The sequence below is a fragment of the Tachypleus tridentatus genome, chromosome 1 (genome assembly GCF_004210375.1).
Source record: "Tachypleus tridentatus isolate NWPU-2018 chromosome 1, ASM421037v1, whole genome shotgun sequence".
In the NCBI taxonomy this organism is placed as follows: Eukaryota; Metazoa; Arthropoda; class Merostomata; order Xiphosura; family Limulidae; genus Tachypleus; species Tachypleus tridentatus.
Window position 1 is genome coordinate 97,067,824 of NC_134825.1, and position 18,749 is coordinate 97,086,572.

An 18,749-nucleotide genomic window follows, 5' to 3' on the forward strand; every position below is an offset into this window, starting at 1 on the left:
ATTAAGGTAACAGATATTCAAAGTGCAGAGAAGCAAAGAAAAAAAAGCAAAAAACAATCTGCTAAAGCAAAATGAACCAAAAACCATGACGGGCAAGGTATGCCAGCACTATTTTTTTAAAGAGAGCAAAAAGATCGAGCACAAACTAAAGATAAAATGTCCGAAAAGGAGGGAAAAAACAACAACATGAAACATATAAAAAAAGGACTGAGGTAGACCTAGCAGACTTTGCAATAGAGGCCTAGAAAGGCCAATTTGTAAGTAGGTGAAGGAAAATTATCAAAACAGATGCAGTCCTGAACAAGTTCAGCAGTTTGAGAAAGAAGGTAAGCAATAATGGGAAAGACTTGACAGATCTTGGACTCAGAAGTCCTCAAAAATGAAATTAATTGTAAGTAGGAAATATATTTAAATATGGAAATAAAAAAATCATTATTCTCTAAAAATAAGTAATCATGTATTTACGATAAAAAATTTAGTAGATGGTATTTGTTGAAGTACTAGTATATTTAATCTAATTTACAATTTACTAATGAGATGAATGACAGGTAAGCCTAAAATTACAAATACATGTGGTATGCTTAAACTAACATTGCAGTACAAAAACATATCACTGAACTTTAATTTAAAAACCTTAACTTTACGATAAAAAATTTAGTAGATGGTATTTGTTGAAGTACTAGTATATTTAATCTAATTTACAATTTACCAATGAGATGAATGACAGGTAAGCCTAAAATTACAAATACATGTGGTATGCTTAAACTAACATTGCAGTACAAAAACATATCACTAAACTTTAATTTAAAAACCTTAACTTTACAAGAAATATATATCAATCTGACTAAATATATGTTATTGAAACCAAATAACCACAAATAATAAAATCAAAATATTCAAAAAGCTGCAACGGTATAACAGCTTATTTGTCCAAAGTCTGCAAACTCAAATATATGGGCACTAAACTTGAGACATAATGAAGAGCAACTCATTTTATGATCAATGTCCCATTGTACTAAAGCTGATAATTCCTCAGTTGAGGAATGCCACCTGAACTTAGGTATTTGTGCTGGAAGTTAATGAAAATATATTTGAAACTGAAACATAAGCTTTGGTGGAAACCAATACAAATGCAGTAAACACTCCTGATGCATCTCATTCCCTCTGTCTGTTCAATTCTATGGATGCATCAGGAGTATTTATTACATTCCTATTGGTGGAATGTCATCATATTGCAAGTTGCATGTAAATGTAGTTGAAACATATTGATCTTGGGAGCTCAAGGCTTGTGACATGCCAAAATAAATTCTGCTTATAGAGGGCAGCACTGAACAAGAATACCTACTTATGTGAGTAGAACCTTATCAGGAATTGTCTGAAAAGTATGCATGTTCATTTAACAATAAAAACATAACATCAAATAACATTAAGATGAAAACAGAATTAAAATTTTACAAATTTCATAAATCTAACACCTACAACATCTTAGTGCATACTGAGGTATAAAGTTTCAATTTTTGTATATAGTTGAAAGTATTTCAATATACACGAATAGTGTAAAAAATAAAACATATAATTTAAGAATTAGATACAATAAGCCACAATGAAATTTTATGTTAAAGACTTTTACTCATCAAAGATAAAATTTCTCATGTGCAAGAGACTTTGGTAGGTAGGGTCGTTTAATAATCTACATTAACCTATATAAGTGCATAAATATTTTATATTATGCACTACATTTTACTTTATCATTGTAGTATACTTTATATAAAAGATAATTATACACAAATCTATTTTTAAGTGCTACTCATATCTTGCAAAAAAGTAATAGCACAATTCCAAAATTACTAAATTACCACAAAAATAGCAATTTTTTTGCAAAATATATTTCTTTACCTTTCTATAAGAAATGCACTTTATTATTTTGTACACATGGATTTAAATCATACTGAATAAATCAATGTATTTGGTTTTATATGATATATAAGATACTGAGCTAAAAATGATTATGAATAAAACATACTACACTTCATCGTGGTGAAAAAGAATGTGTTTATAAGTACTTAACTTCATATAAAATAAGTTGTACTTTAATTAGTTTGTACTTACCAATTATATAGAGTTTTCCTTGAAAAAAGCAAGCAGCATGATAACTGCGAGGTTCCATCATGATTCCAAAATACTGCCACTTATTTTGAAGAAGATTAAACACAAACATGGCAGCAGCTGAAAGTGAAATAATACATCCAGTAACGTTTGAATATTAACTGTGTGGTATTAAACTTATTTCCAAAACGAGTGTTAATTATGTATGCCTGCTTTTTAACAGAAGGACAAACAAGAAAAATTACCATGTGAAATTGAGTTTAACTAAATGGATTGAGTTTAAGCAAAGAAATAAACTGAATGAATACATATAAGAGGTATACTTGCTTTTTAGACACTAGACGCCCATGTATTGCACTTTTTGATTGATCAGCTGGCAACTTCATACTTGAGGTATTGTGTAGCAGTGTTTAAACATAACATTTATTAATTAATGAGAAGTACTAAGTTACCCACAGCAACCAGCACTTTACTGTGACTGGTAATTCTAATTCAGTATAGTGGAGGTTGTAAACTCTAGATATCATCTACCCTATCAGTGAAGGGCATGCTGTCATTTATGTTTACAATGTGCAAATTTAAATAATATATGCTGAAGCAGAATATGTACCATCACTACAGAACAACAATAGAATAAAACCAGTTAGAACAAAGCCAACTTAATGATTTTCAGGGTAACATGTTATGCAAAAACTGCATACATTCAGAATAAACAAACAATTCTACAGTACAAAAAGGCAGTCTCTTGAAACAAAATCATAGCAAAGTATGGCAAACTTCATAATAAGTTCACAAAATAAACCTTTAAATGTGATAAATTTAAGATTAAAAAATACACAGTGAAAAGCCTTTCAACAAAGATTCCCAACCTTAATTGATCAAAAGCATAATTATAGAAATGAATAAAAAACAATCTTTAATGTGGATTTTATACGTAGGTTTTTAATGACAAAACATCAAATAACAACATACAAATACACAATAATAAAATAAACCCTTCGACAGCAATACTCATCATGAAAATAAAACCATTTATATTAAAGAAAAGTAAAACAAACATAGAATAAATTTGCTACATAACAAAAAATGGTTAGGTTAAGAACACAATGGAATAACCCTTGTCAAAAATATATAAACCCTAAACAGGTTCTTCCAAGCCACAGTCATCATATTTTTGAAGTTATTGGTAGTTCTTAAATTACCTCTTCTCTGAATTGCAACTCTGTAGCTGAATTGTTCTGTTATAGATATCCTAAGCCCCAGTGTAATCAACATACATATCCTGGCATTGTCTCTTGTACACTGGGATCTGCTCCAGCATGGAGTAGTGTGTCAACACCTTAGATAGCTTTTTTTCAGGAACTACATCCTTAGATCTCATTTGGTTTGGTTATGGGAACTCTTTGATGCCTCAGTGTTTTCCAGGGTAGAGCCCCCTTTTCTTGTTTCTTTGGTCAGAATGATGTGCACTCCTTCCACTAATGTGAAAGCCCTCTTAATCACCACAAACTCCTAGCATAGTGACGTTGCCAGTGCTTTACAAATTGGTTGGTCAGATGCTCATCTGTAGTTGTATTTGTTCAGGGGTACATTTCATCCCAACCTCAACTGAAATCAAACCAAACTTTGAAAGAATCCAAACTCTGGAGAATTTTCAGGAGCTTAGGAATACTGTGCACCTATCACAGGTGAAAATACATTTGGTGACATTACACCCTCTACATAACATTTGATGCTTCTTCACTGGAAGACACTTCTATGGGACCTACTGCAGCTGATATAGATTGCTTTGCTCCTAATGACCTTAGATCAACCTGACTGCAGATGCAGCAAACTCTCACATCTGCAATGTATCACCCAGCAATCCATGACAAACATCAGGTTGGCTCTCAGAGTCCTAGGTTTAGTAGTGTTGTTCACTCATTTGCTGTGGAAAAGTTCTGGATGAACTGCTTGTCATAATGTAGGTGATTCATTAGGGAGTTAAAAAATAGGAGTGATAGTAGTTAGGTTACAAGGCAGAACAGTTGATCACAGACTGTTTGAAAAAAATAACCACTGGAATTTGAACTTAAATAGCAAAATTCCATACTAAAAATGCAATTCAGGTCAAAAGTTTAGGTTTGTGCTTTAAAATTATTAAAAGATGGTAATAACTTTGTACTTTTGTCAAATAACATTTCTGCAGGCTTTGAACATACCAACCCTGTAACATTCATGTAAGGTGCATCCCTAATGTCTTCAAACTTGCCAATTCCCAGATTTTGTTGAGCCACTGACTGAACAATACCTTTAGCTGTGCTATTTTATATTATTTTTGACAAACATCAGAAAACACAACTTATTCTCTAACCTAGTAATATTCTTCTCCCTTCCAATTGGTTATTGCATGGATAGGGCCAAGTTTCTGCATAAAGAAATGAGTTGAAAACAGCACGTTTGTTCTTGCATACAAACTTACTTGGGGTTGTTAACATCAACTCTTTAATTTTCATCATTAAAATTTACTGTCTTTCATTCGAGTTTTTTTGTAATTATAGGTTTCTTACCACTTTTGACACCACTTACAATTTGACCATGCAGAAATTACTTTTTGCTTTCCCTATTATACTTACAGGTTGTATTTTCATGCATTATAACTAAACCTTGTACTTAAATAACCTCAACAAAATAATGATTAAAACTTTGTTTATTAAACCATTTCAATCTGTACAACAGAAAATATTCTATTATAAACAACTAAAGTACTGGATATAAAATCTACGAAATTAGTAGATTTTGCTAATTGATTAATTTATTAAATTAATGTAGTATATGTTCTTACATGTCAATTGGATGTTAGTATCAAAACATTAATTTTGATTTTTTTGGTTATTTTCATTAGTAACAACACTAACTGGTTAAGCTGAACAACCTTGAATTAATGATATAATAATGAGAAAAAATGTTTGTATTTAAGTTCCTTTAATGCATGAAATAATCAAAATTAATAATAATTAGAAACACTAATTCAGATTAGTTGATTATTTTTGTGAGATCAATCAATTTAAAATTTATTTTACATGACATTAATAATTGCAATTGTAATTTAAATTAATTAGTTATCTTACATATGACTAACTGATGCTTAAGTAATCCATGATATATAAGAACTATCCAACACAACTGTTTACACCAAACTTATATTTGTTAATATCTAAACTACCATCTGTGAGTTTCATATATTACTGATAATTTTATCAATTCATAAATATTTCATTTACTAGGTCATGAAGAAATTAATGTCAATTTGTTCAGATGAAAGAAGCTGAACAACTTATATATCAAAACAACATGTTTATTACATGAAATAGTTTCCATTTTTATTGATGATTGTTTTCCATCTTACAAATAGGTTGTTAATGCCCTTATTACAGAAATCACTTGACTTTGAAGAAAAAAAAACATGTTGATGTACTCTGTAACACCTTCTGCATTTGTATATGTTTTTCCATTAAGATTGTGTTGCAGCAAATGAAAAAGATGGTAATCTGATGGTGCATCTGGAGAATATGGTGGGTGTGGGAGAACTTCCCAACCCATCTCCATAATCTTTTGTTGCATTAAACCTGCCACATGTGGACATGCATTGTTGTGGAAAAGAACATCTTTCTGATTTGGAAGTAAAGGATGTTTCTGATAAAGGACTTGATTTAAACATTCTCGTTGTTGACCACAAATCCCTGCATTAACATTTTATCGTGGATTGAGGAGTTCAAAATGAATTACCTCTTTGATGCCCCACCAAATAGAAAACATCACTTTCTGTGGATGGCGTCCAGGTTTTGAGACAGAAGTAGTTTTTATCTGGAACTGGGCCAGTGTTTCTCACATTTAATATTGGTATAGAAAATCCATTTTTATTCACCAATGACATTTCTGTCCAAAAATGGTTCACACATCAGAAGAGATGAAGCAACGTTCACACACTGGAAATAATAATTATGAGGTACCCAAACACTTCTTTTAATGGTATTTTCCTACATTGTTTCAAGAGAGCCATGCAATCCCAGGGCTATTTCATGAGTGTGTTGCCCTGAGCTATACTCAACAAGCAACTTCAGAGCATCAGTATCAATTCCAACACATCAGCCCCTGGTCATCACAGTGTTTAAGGCCAAAGTCACCTGAATGAAATATGCTTAACCACTATTTACACTTACGAACATTCAAAACATTTACATTAAACTTCTTTGATATTCTATGTGTCTACAGAGATGTTGTTTCCCTTGTTGTATTCAAACAGCATTACATGCCGATTGTGTGTCTTGTCGTGAGCCATCACTATAAGGGATTAGAGTACGCTAAACTTTAAACATTATATAGGCTACATTAATGTGATGTTTAGGTGGTTCATTTATCTCTTATAAATTATGTACATATTTTGGAGGGATGGTTAATGAAAGTGTTCAAAAATGTTACATTAATTTTTTGACGAACTAATAGATCCAATCGAAATATGATGTACTACTTTTCTTGAAAAAAACATTAAACTGTGTTTTCTCTCAAATACAGTGCAAGCTTGTTTACTACTCTTACCTCTTACATGAAAATGCATTACATGCCAAATATTTCAATGTTAAAATTAAAAAATTGTATAATTAGCATCAATGAAAATAACAGGAATACAATCTTCAAACCTTCCAGGTCAGTTATTATCTTACTTTATATTATAAAGTCTTAACATCTTAGATCAAATCCTTTGTTTTTATACATAATGTTTATTCACACATCACCATCATATATTATCACACAATAGTAACTAATAACAGAATGCATGATGCTCCCACCTAAATTACTTCAGTAACCTCCTTTGGTTACCTTCTGAAGATCCATTTCAGTAATGATGGTCATATGGTGGTCAACTAATTTTTCATTTCAGATATCAAAAAGTAAATAATCACTGGTAGAATTCAGTTACACTAAGAATTTTCAGCTAAAATTACTTCAACCACAATTTATTTTAATGCTGTTATAATTTAAATCCTTACACTTGGAGGAAACACTGCATGTAGAATCAGGATACTTCTCAAACATATATGAGAAAGGATATAATGAACACCAGGTGGCATGCTTGTAGCCTTTTCAACATTTAAGAAAACCAGATAAGTGATTTTCTCAATAGTTAGATTACTTTTTGAATCAGAAAATTTTCTTTGAAAAGCAAACTATGCAATGTTCTTTGTTCATTTAATTTTTAATCACCTAATCAGCATAACTCATAAAGAAATTCAATAGGCAAATGCAAAATGTATTCAGTCACCATAAAATACCACATTATACCTCAAAAAACAATGATCGCAATATTCTTTATACAGACTTTTCAAATTCCTAGTTGTTATCCTCAGTTGTGCAAACTGTTGATGTATTATGTGTTACTTCTATCAGGTCCAGCTGTTTTATGTTTTACACAATCGTTTGGTACCACTCATGTCAATTGTTAGGCTGACATTAGTGTCTTGACCAATTGTTGGAGCAATATTTTTCCTCACAACTCCAGTGTTTTCTCAACTGATTCATAGGGAACAACCAGACAAATACTCCTTCACTCTTATTGGTATAATTTGTAACAATATATCTGCCCTCTTCATACTGGTTTGAATAACCCTAGACTTCTGGTCAAGTGCACACAAGTTGGTTCATCAGTCATGTAAAAATGCAACTTACTAACATGCTTCATATAACTTTTGCATACCTCACATCTGCTGAAACTCATACTTTAATGGACTAATCTACTAGGTTAAAAAAATATACTTTACAGTAAGATCCTATCTGCTTCTATTCTGCTGAAATATATCACAACCAGACAACACTGGTATATCAATTCTTTTACAATCTTGTTAAAATGCTTCTGTTGTTGGGCAATCTTTACAAATCCATGATGATGAACTTGTGCACATCAATGGATATAATTCTTAACAACTAAACATATTACTGTGTACACTATGCAACATCTATATTTCCTGGCCAAATATAAATATACAGCAAACAGTTTATTGTTCAGTTGTCACGTACATTATTGTAACATGTGATAAGTATTTATCCTAGTCAGTTTTACCAGGGTTAACAAATTTGGTAAAGTAGTCAACTACAACATTTACCAATAACCTTTCTCTCAAACTCTGGGATTGGACTACTAATATCTAGAGGTATGCATCATTTGCAGTGAAGACCCAATAATTCTCTGTTTGAGTTTACCCAGCCTTGACTGGTTCTCTCTCTGGGTGGCACACAACAACTATAAGCAAAAGTGTGGACCCTCCAATTTTCCTGTTGTGCAAAGTCTTGAGCATCTCTTGCCTTAGAGCTTTGAGGCCAATAGCTGCAGTACAATTGAAGAACCACAGGCCTGATGATTGATAGTGATGTTACAGTATACCTTCTTTCATTTGTAACTGATTATACAAGTCTTGAGTAACTGTGATGCGTCCCTCTGTTTACGCTCCTTACTTCACTGTATATTACCTATATCTACATTGTAGCAAATCAGTGTCATTTGACCCAATTAAGCATCTGGAAATACAAATGTTGTTGCTAACTTTCCAAATGCAAGATAGCCTATTTTCTTTGTAACCTTTATAATCACATTATACAGCACTAAAATACTTGACTTTTTCTGTAGTAAACCATAAAATACACTTATGTAAATGGTGCAGTACTACAACTTCTTCCACATATAGTCATCCAGTTTACAGTTACAGCATGTATCTCATGTCAAGTTAAATGAGTGTGAATCCTCAATAGCCTTGAAACTTGAAATTTGTTTAGGCAGGATTAAAGCAAGTTAATTTACAGTTACGACAGAAAGTATTCATACCCGTACGTGTGAGTAGTTTTTTCTTCATAACTTAAAAAGCATCATGATTAGGATAATGAAAGTATAGTGTATTATAAATATTATATTAACACACATCTACGTAAAGTTTTATGTAAATTGACCGACAAATAAACTGTTTATAAACAAATAACCAAACATAAGAGGGGCAGAAAGTGTTCGTGCATCTACTTTAATGGTCAGTTGTGTAGCCTTTCAGGTGAATTACTTGGCACAATCTCTCCTTATAACCCTCCATGATCATTTGACAGTACTCGACTGGTATTTTCTTCCATTCTTCTTTACAGAAGACCTCCAACTCTTGCAAGATTTTCAGATGACGCTGATGAACCCTGGTCTTCAACTCATGCCAAACTTTTCAAATGGGTTGAGATCGGATGACTGAGATGGCCACTCCAGAACACTTATATAGTTCCTCTGCAACCAGGATTGCACATATTTCGATGTGTTCTTAGGGTCATTGTCATGCTAGAAGATCCAACGACGCCCAAGCCGCAAGTTCTGAGCATCATTCTTGATATAAATGCCTAATATATCAACGTACTCTTCTTTTTTCATGATTCCGTTGACGCAGTGAAAGCTGCCTACACCAGAAGAGCTGAAGGAACTCCATAGCATGATCGAGCCACCACCGTGTTTAACTGTAGGGACGGTGTTCTTTGGAAGATTTCGTTCCCCCTTCTTACGGAAAATATTGCGAACATCATTGTGGCAGAAAAGCTTGATTTTAGTCTTGTCTGACCAAAGAATACTCTTCCAATAGGTAAAGGGTTTATCTACATGCTTTCGTGCATACCTCAATCATGCTTCTAAATGAACAGGCTTTAATTATGGTTTTCTACGAGGACGGCATGCTTTGAACCCAGAAGAGCATAACATGTTCATAACTGTAGAGGTGCTTACTTTAACCCCAGTTTCTCTTACCAGTTTCTGTATGTCATTACGTGTTAAATGAGGGTTCCTACTAACTTCTCTGAGAACCTTCCTCTTGGTTCTCTCTGGAATTTTGGTGGGGCGTCCAGAACGAGGGAGGTTAGCAGTTGATTCTGTAAGCTTAAACTTGGCAATTATGCTTTGAACAGTAGATTTCGGCACATTAAGTTGCGTAGCAATACCGGAAAGAGACACACGAGGTGTGTATTTTACAATAATTCGGTTTTCTTAAATCACTGGACAGTTGTTTCCTGTTCGCCATGATGACCAAGCAGATAATGACGGAGATGGTGCTAACTTGCCAGAAGTAAATGTTTTGCTGGCTAAATTCCAATAATTGTGAACCCAGTGTCTAGTTCTGGAATGGTATAATGTAGTTTATTCGCCAAACTGAACAAAAATTTTATTGGAATATCAGTTTTTTCACACGTCATGAAATGTACGAACACTTTCTGCTCCTCCTATTTTTGGTTATTTGTTTATAAACAGTTTATTTGTCGTTTAATTTACATAAAAATGTATGTAGATGTGTGTTAGGTAATATTTTTAATATAAACCATATGTCTATTAGCCTAATCGGAATACTTTTTAAGTTATGAGCAAAAAACCACTTGGGACGCAAGGGTACGAACACTTTCTGTCGTAACTGTGCAAGACCTTTTATCCCCTTTTATTAGCTATATTTTTACGTACCAGCAATACTAAGTATTGGACAGATGCACACCCAATTTATTACTCATCAGGATCTCTACCAACCTACTCTCAAAATGAGTTTCTTTTAGGCAGGATTAGAGTAAATTATTATACATGATCTTGAGCTTTATGAAATACACCAATCTAAAGGATTTGATCTCCTGGGTTCAAACATATAATTAGACCTCAAATTAGTCGGTAGATAATGAAGCTATGAGCTAAACGTTTGTACTTGAAAAACAAACAAAAAATCTAGAATCATTTTATGAACTGTTATGCTGCAATTAAAAATTCAGAAGCTTATGTTGTAAAGTCTTTACCTTCTTTTTTAAAAAAGAAGATGCCATTAACTCTTTCAAGTTGTGAATAAAGTAGTTATTAGAAGGATGCACAAGGTAAATTGATTCTGAACATATACCCAATATTTTGGTCTAAAAAGTTTAATTGGTAGGTTTTACGTATAGGCCACATTCTTTACAGTAAGTGTCTTTGAACTTCTTGGCAATAAATTACAATAAAGAGACAGCAAATGGTTCACTTTTTAAAATATTATGACAGGTCAAATGTATATATGAATATGTGTTACACTGTTGGCTATCATAGTTTTATCCAGAGCTTTAAGTAATCATTTTTTTTTAAATTCCACACAGGTTAGTTCAGTTGCTTTATAACACAATTTGACAAGAACAATTATTCTTCTATATTCTGTAATTACAATACAACCTGTGATAATTTCACTTTAATATTTCCACTATGTGCACTTTATCGCTAAACTCTCAATCACATAATCTCATCTAACTAACGAGACCTACATTTTGAATGAATGTTTATAACCTAACAGAGGCCTAGAATGTTCCATCCACACTAGGAGATATTATGATGCAATAACACTCAATTAAAACGATAAGAAAAACATAGAACATGAAACAATTCACAATAATTAAACTACACAACATATTCATAAACAGTATCATAAACAAACTTGTAATAAACTATTTACCACTTGAATTGTACTTGGAAATAGTCTATGCAGTAGCTAACTATTCAGACACTATACATCACAGATATTTAATCAAAGAGGAGTTAAAATATGAAGTTAAAACCACCACGCAATACAGCTTACACATTATCAAAGCAATACAGTTTATATTTATATTTAGCTACATTTAGTGGCTCTCACATTAGGAGTTCCATCCACATTGGCAGTGGCGAATATTTTTTACACCCGATGGGGAGGGATGATTTTTGCAACCATTTATGTGGACTGTTCAATTTGCAAATTGTTAATCTCTGATTACGTGAACCTGAAAGCTGTAAACATGCAGCCACAGAGTAATCTTGTTGCCATGATACTTCAAAGTTTCCATGTAGGTTTGTATAAGTGAGGTGCTGTGAACAGTTTTCAAAATGTTAATAGAATAAATACAAATGTGTCATAAATTAACTGCCACATGAATTTATTCCTGCACACTGCATAGTATAAAAGATGGCCATCACACTTGACAAGGTTACTAATAACTTTCATTGCATGAATTACGTTTTCACATATTAATAAAATTAGTAATTACCCATGAGAGATTTATATCTACTGAAAAACTGTTCATGCTGTTTGATAAAAATAATTAAAATGTCTTTGCGAACTCTTGAAAATTACACATCAATACAATGTATCACATAATTGTTCATACTTTTCATTGAAGTAAGATTCATTTAGTCCTTTAGTCTACATGTTTCCAAACGTAGACCTTTGTGATGATCTCTTTATGAATTCTTTCATATGCTCTTCTATGTTTATCTTGTCGACCTCATTTTTGTGAGTGTGACAAACTACCACATGGGTGAGGCGGCACTGAGACATAGTTGCCTTAACCACGTCTTCAACAGTCTTACTCGTAATGCAGAAAAGCTGCATTCACATTCGCAGCTGGATACTGGACATACAAGCAAAATTTTCATGAGAAGAAACACTTCACTAAACATCTGCTGGCTTGTTTCATGCACTTTACAGTAAGCATCCTTCGCACCTTTCAGATATACTACTTTTGTTGTTCCTTTGAACATGGGCAACTGAAACTCAAGCCACTTTTGCAGAGATTTCTAGATAGAAGTTTATAACCAAGTTGTCAGTCTTTCCAGATGTGATCATGTTCTCAAGTGCCAGATATTGCCTCAAGTTATTGTTGTCAGCATTGAATATAGTGGTCAGATGTTCTATGACTGTGTCCACAAATTCAAAATATTGGCTTCTGTAGTAATATGTAGCTGTTGCAGACTGGTGTGCTGAGCCACCACCTGTGATCCTTCTGGGGGGTCTGCGAATGCGTGGTAGTTCAACAGGCACCAGATCTAGGGAAATTACTTTTTCTCAGCTTCATCAAATATCTTGTTGTAATTTTCCTCTGTTTGCAATACCCGCAATTGCTCAACTGTCATTGTAGATGCTTCAGTCATGCCAGATACTGTCGCTGATTTTGCTTGGAATGCACGATTTAGTTCCTCTAATGCAGTTAATGGATGCTGAGTCATCAACAATCCTAAAACTGTCTTCCCTTTTCCTTTGTCAAATCTGTCCAGCACACTTCGTGCATTCACTGCTACATCTGATTTTTCATTTGCTAATTCAGACAAAGAATTAACAATGTCACAGTAGTGATCATTAGTACATGTAATTGCAGATAGGCGGCACAACCTGCGTGTTGGACACAGTGGGCGGATGTATTTAACTGGACCATTGTGGCTGTCTGACGATACAATATTTTCAAGGATTGTCTTGTATTTGCCTGACCTCTGAAGCAAGACACCCACTGGATAGAATCTCGAACACATTTACAAGCTTCAACTGCATGTTGCATTATTAAATTAGCCTTCTGTGCTCCGCAGTGAAAAAAAAAACAAAGCTGACAGTTGCTTCTCTTTTATTTTTGTCTGGCATCCACTGTACGCACAACTCATGTTAGCAGCTCCATCATAAGTTTGAGCTCTTAATCCTGACAGTGGTAAATTGAGTCTAGTCAATACATCAAGTATAGTCGAGGATTTTGTTTCACCAGCTATATTGGAAACATCGTACAAACCAAGAAATGTCTCATGGACGTCAAGGTTCTCATCTACGTATCGTACACATATTGCTTCCCGTTCGGCACCTGTAACATCTTGTGGGCCATCAACCATTGATGCAAAGAGTTTACTTTGCTGCACTTCGTGGGCTATGTTCCTCAGTATTTGATGGGGAACATCTCCATTATTTCATTATTAGGTTGGGGTGATGTGAATGTGGTTTTCTTTGACAAGTAGGCCGTCAACTTAGGATCTTCCTATTCCAGGAGCTTCATTTACTGCAGGAAGTTCCCCTCCGTATCAGTATGTCCACGTAATGCTAAACCTTGATCCAGTAAGAAACGTAAACTTCTGAATATTTTGGCTAGACTTCTTTTGCCTTCTTTCTGATGCTTCTTTTTTCCATCATGTAGCTGGACAGTCACTGGAGTTACATCACTTGAACCTTCTGGAGATATAGCAAATCTGTGCTGAGAGAAGGATTTGTTTTCGTTGAATTTCTATTTTGCCTTTTTCCAGTTGCAAAAAACCAGTGGATATGAAGGTATACTCCACTGGCCTCTCCAATTTCCCTGTAAAAAAACCTTTATATTGTCTGCCTTGGCACAATGAAAGCATATGACTTTTTGAGTCTGATTGTCGAAGTGCAGTCATGGGAAAGCATCAGACCACTTGCTCTGGAAGTTGATATTTTGAGATTTTGCTTTCTGTCGTGGTATCAGTTGTGCATCTGGATGATATGGCTTTCCACACTGTATCTTTGGAGTGTCAGATTTTTCATTACTGCACAAACTTGTTTCAAAACTATTTGGTGGTTCATGATGTGCAATAGTTGCACAAGCATTTTCAGACTCCTCCTCTGATGAACATGGTATTTCCTCTGTATGGCATGTTTCTATTCCTTTGCTTGAGGTTGTTGGATTATCTGCATCTGCTTTGTCACTTGTAGTGCCAGTAACTGGCTTGCAGAACTGTCTAATATCGGAAAGTTTCAGAAGCTTGCTTGTCATAATTGGAATCTGTTTCCCAGATGACTCAACCGGCTAAAATACAGTCTTTATTGAAAAACTCTAACATACAATGAAAGAAGATAGAACAGAATGGAAGTAGGATTGAACTGTACAATGTATGTAAGTCGAATGCGCGAACCTCACAGTGACTACCGAGCTGACTGACCGCCTGGGCATCGCTGGGACAATAATGCGTGCTAGTTACAACACAAGTAATTGCAAGTTTCTCGAAAAATACTTAAACAATCACAAATATATGATATTCCTGTTAAAGCTCATCAAAAGGCAAACACGTTGTGATATAATGTCTATAAGCACGTCTATTAAATAAAAACACCTAAACAAAAACTAGCAATACAATTCGAGTAGAAGCTTCAGACCATTCAAATAGCTCATTTTATGTTCTAATTGCACAAGAAAATACAATATTTTTACTATCTATGATAATAGAATATATTGTTCTTTTACCATAAAGCACCAGCACTTTATTAGAGGGCGGTGATAATATGGAATTTCATGGATTAATGAGGGCCACAAACACGAGGTCTAATGAGCCCTGTTGTAAAATCGAGGCTCAGACTAAAAGGAGCGGAGGGGGGTGATGGAGGTCGCGTCTGGATCCGAGGGGCCCGAACCTGTCGTTAACTGTACACTAAACGTACACTATGATTAGCGGCTTCGGCAGCTAAGGAGAGTAAGGCTTTCAACAATAAAGCCGGCTAGACATGCATATGAACAAATGGCATTGGAAAACTGAATAATATACACATAAGATTGATGCAGTTACAAGCTACAAATGGTCTGCCAGATCTAGATCACAGGAGTTTACGCTTGGGAATAATATTTTCGAATTTCATGCTCTGTTCAATCTGTTGTGATGAAAATTTTAATTAATCTTACACTACGTACAAGACGTAGGTTGATTCTGTGATAGTGCTTGCAAGCCTTGCATGTATACCAAGGCCTACTGACTGATATGTACGAACTATCGCTTGGATCGAAAAGCTTAGAAGTACGCCTATATTAAAGACGTAGGTAGATTCTGTGATAGTGCTTGCAAGCCTTGCATGTATACTTAGGCCTACTGACTGATACGTACGAACTATTGCTTGGATCAAAAAGCTTAGAAGCAGGCGTATATTAAAGATGTACATTTCGTCTACTGAAAAAGCCTACATCTAGACCTAATTATGTAATTCGATTGGTGAGAATACGAGAATCACAAGAATAAACACACAATTTGTAGGCCTGTGGTGCAATAAAACAATTCAACAGACCAAATTGTAGGAGGGGATGATTGTATGCACCATACCTCCCACCTAAAATGAAGGGGGATGTATCCCACCCATCCCCCAGGATCTACGCCCCTGCACATTGGAATTAGTAACAACAGATAATGATTGTCATACAGCATACGTTTATTACTTTTATCATGAATGCATATGCATGTGCAAAACAGTCCCTATCTGAATGCTTGAGCACTATCAATGTGTAGGTGATTTAGTATTATAGTTAACATAAGATTATGTTTAACAACAATGATCTTTTTACTTTCAAAAGGGCAATGATAGCGTTTGTTCAACTAGCAGAAACATCACTATCAAGGACCATGTTTCTGACTACTTGTTCAAAGATATTTACCACCAAATTCTAACAACAGTAAAGAACTAATTATGCGTAGTGTGAAAGAAAAAAAACACACCTGCAATCATAATCATGATTTCAATCATTTTTGCTACAACCAAAGATCTTCATTGCTTGTGTCAGCTTAAGCATTTTACACAGTTCTAAAGTTCCTTCAATTATAAGCAAAGAATGTTTCAAAAAACATACTTTGGGCTGTATAAGTTCAATCCAGCTTACTTTTTGTTCTGTAGTAGAAATTATCTGGGTCAGTGACTTGCATATTTGAAATATTATTTGCATGCAACTCTGGTTTGGAAGTATAAGGGGCTATAATCAAAATAAATATGGGAAAAATATTTGCTATGAAACATGAATTTATGTACTTTTGTATCACATACAGAGCCTTTTTAAATATTCTTTTGCTGCATATCTAACTCAGCTCATGCTCTGCTATCAGACAGTGATTTGAAATCTGTATATGATTGACTAAGATGATTGTGATGAAGAAAACAGTTGCAGTAAGTTAAGTAAGATTTTCAATCAAATTTGCTAAGTGTAAAATAACATTACTCTCTTGAATGTTAGAAACAATTAAAGTACTGTTTTCACATAATAAAAAACAGTTGCATATATATATTTTCATTTAACGTAGCCATAATTGAAGAGTTTTCATAATCAGATTACACACACATATATATATATATATCTTATAGATACACTATGTGATAACTCTGGTACATTGCTCATACCCTCAGCTACTTACAATTCAAATATTCTGTAGGATATGAAGGATTTATTCCACCTGCAACCAAAACACATGGACCTGAATCTTTTTGTGTGTATGTTTCTAAAGGCATGTCCTGAGAAAATTTGGTCAAGTTCTTCCATTTTTGAGTTAATTCTTTTCTGCAAAAAAATTTAACTACATAAAATGTACTTTATACCAAGAACTGCAAATGAATTTTTCTTTAAGTAAGCATAAATTTTACATTTTTATAATTCATAAGAATGGCATATTCCATTCAAATCAGAAAAGAGCTATGACTGACTACAATTGTCATATAATATATTTTTATTATTACTTGAAATAAAATTAATTCATCCAGAATATTTTATTAAGCTAAAAAATTACAATGATAACTGATTATGACACTTATTTACAAGTTTGAGGCTTGGTTTTTTTATGACATTGAATCACATATGACAAATTGCTTACATTTTTTTTATCATTATCTGTTTTATTGGAAAGTAGCATACAAGCCTATAATATGTCTGTTGGTAGTCTACATCATATGTTTACCATTTTTGAAACATACATAAAAAGTTTTATATGATATGCATACTTTCCTGTAAATAAACAGTATGTACCCCATGTAGGTCTAGTCAATAACACTGCACAACAATTTTTTTGAAAAGTTTTTGCTGATTGTGACAGGTACCTGGTGGGCATGAACAAATATAGTTTTGGTTTTGCTTCATTATGTAGGAGCTCTGAGAAATAGACAGTTAACTGCTTACCGGCAATAAAGTATTTAATTGCATTTATGTTTCTAATACGCTATTAAGTTCAAAATAATTAAAAGTGTTTTCCTCCTGATTTTCGTTTGTATTCAATGTCCAGTGCATCACTTTGTTGTGTCCAACAGTATTCAGCAAGCATTGGTGGATTCCAGTTGCCCTGATATCATTTTTCCATTGTAGTAATGTCCTGGTAAAACTGAAGATTTTGATGAAATGGTACGTGATGGGCAAATTTGGATGCGATTTTTGGGATCAGCAGTCAAAAACCTATAAGGAACACCCAACAGTGTTCAAGAACCAATAACTTTGTTGTGCAGTGTAATTATATTGAAGTTATATCTTTTATGCACTTTTAACTTCTCAAATCTTAAATGTCAAATTATATTAACATCATCATTACTTTATACTCTGCAAATGTTTGCCTACCTAAAATCAAAGAAAAGCTATAATGCAGATGATTTTAGTCTACAGTGTACTAGTCTATACCTTTAGAAATGACATACATTAAATACACTAAGAATAACTTTTTTTCATATAAGTTTGAACACAGTACAGGGTATTTTTAAAGCTGTCACAGAAGATGTTAACTTTGTTTCTTTTCATTTTCAATCAGCAAATTAAACTTATCCTTAACTGAAGATACTGCAAGCACTATGATATCCAGGCAGTGTTCACTAATCCTTAAAATATCCTGCACATTGGCACACGTCATTGAAACCACCACATTTTTAAAACAAAGAAAGAAGAGAATTAAATACAGAGCTAGCAAGAAAAGTGATTTTATTATACATGCTGTACAATGTCCAAACGTTCATGAATAAAACTTAATGATCCTAAATGTGCTCTTGGTGAATTTTTGTCCCCTCCCCTTATGTAGCTGAAGTAAAATAAACTCTTCACTAAAATCTATAAAACAAAGACTGACGAAA

General features: G+C 33.7%; 1 protein-coding gene across 3 annotated transcripts in view; it reads right to left on the reverse strand.

Annotated features, from left to right (window-relative positions):
- The window catches only part of LOC143256523 (beta-scruin-like), a 138,248-nt gene that overhangs the window by 101,540 nt on the left and 17,959 nt on the right, over positions 1 to 18,749 (reverse strand). For all 3 annotated transcript variants that reach the window (XM_076513875.1, XM_076513868.1, XM_076513885.1), the window contains exons 3-4: positions 17,063 to 17,205; positions 2,110 to 2,226 (exon numbers count right to left, since the gene is read on the reverse strand). In XM_076513875.1, coding sequence (XP_076369990.1) covers positions 2,110 to 2,226; positions 17,063 to 17,205 — 260 coding nt within the window. The remainder of the gene's footprint in view (positions 1 to 2,109; positions 2,227 to 17,062; positions 17,206 to 18,749) is intronic.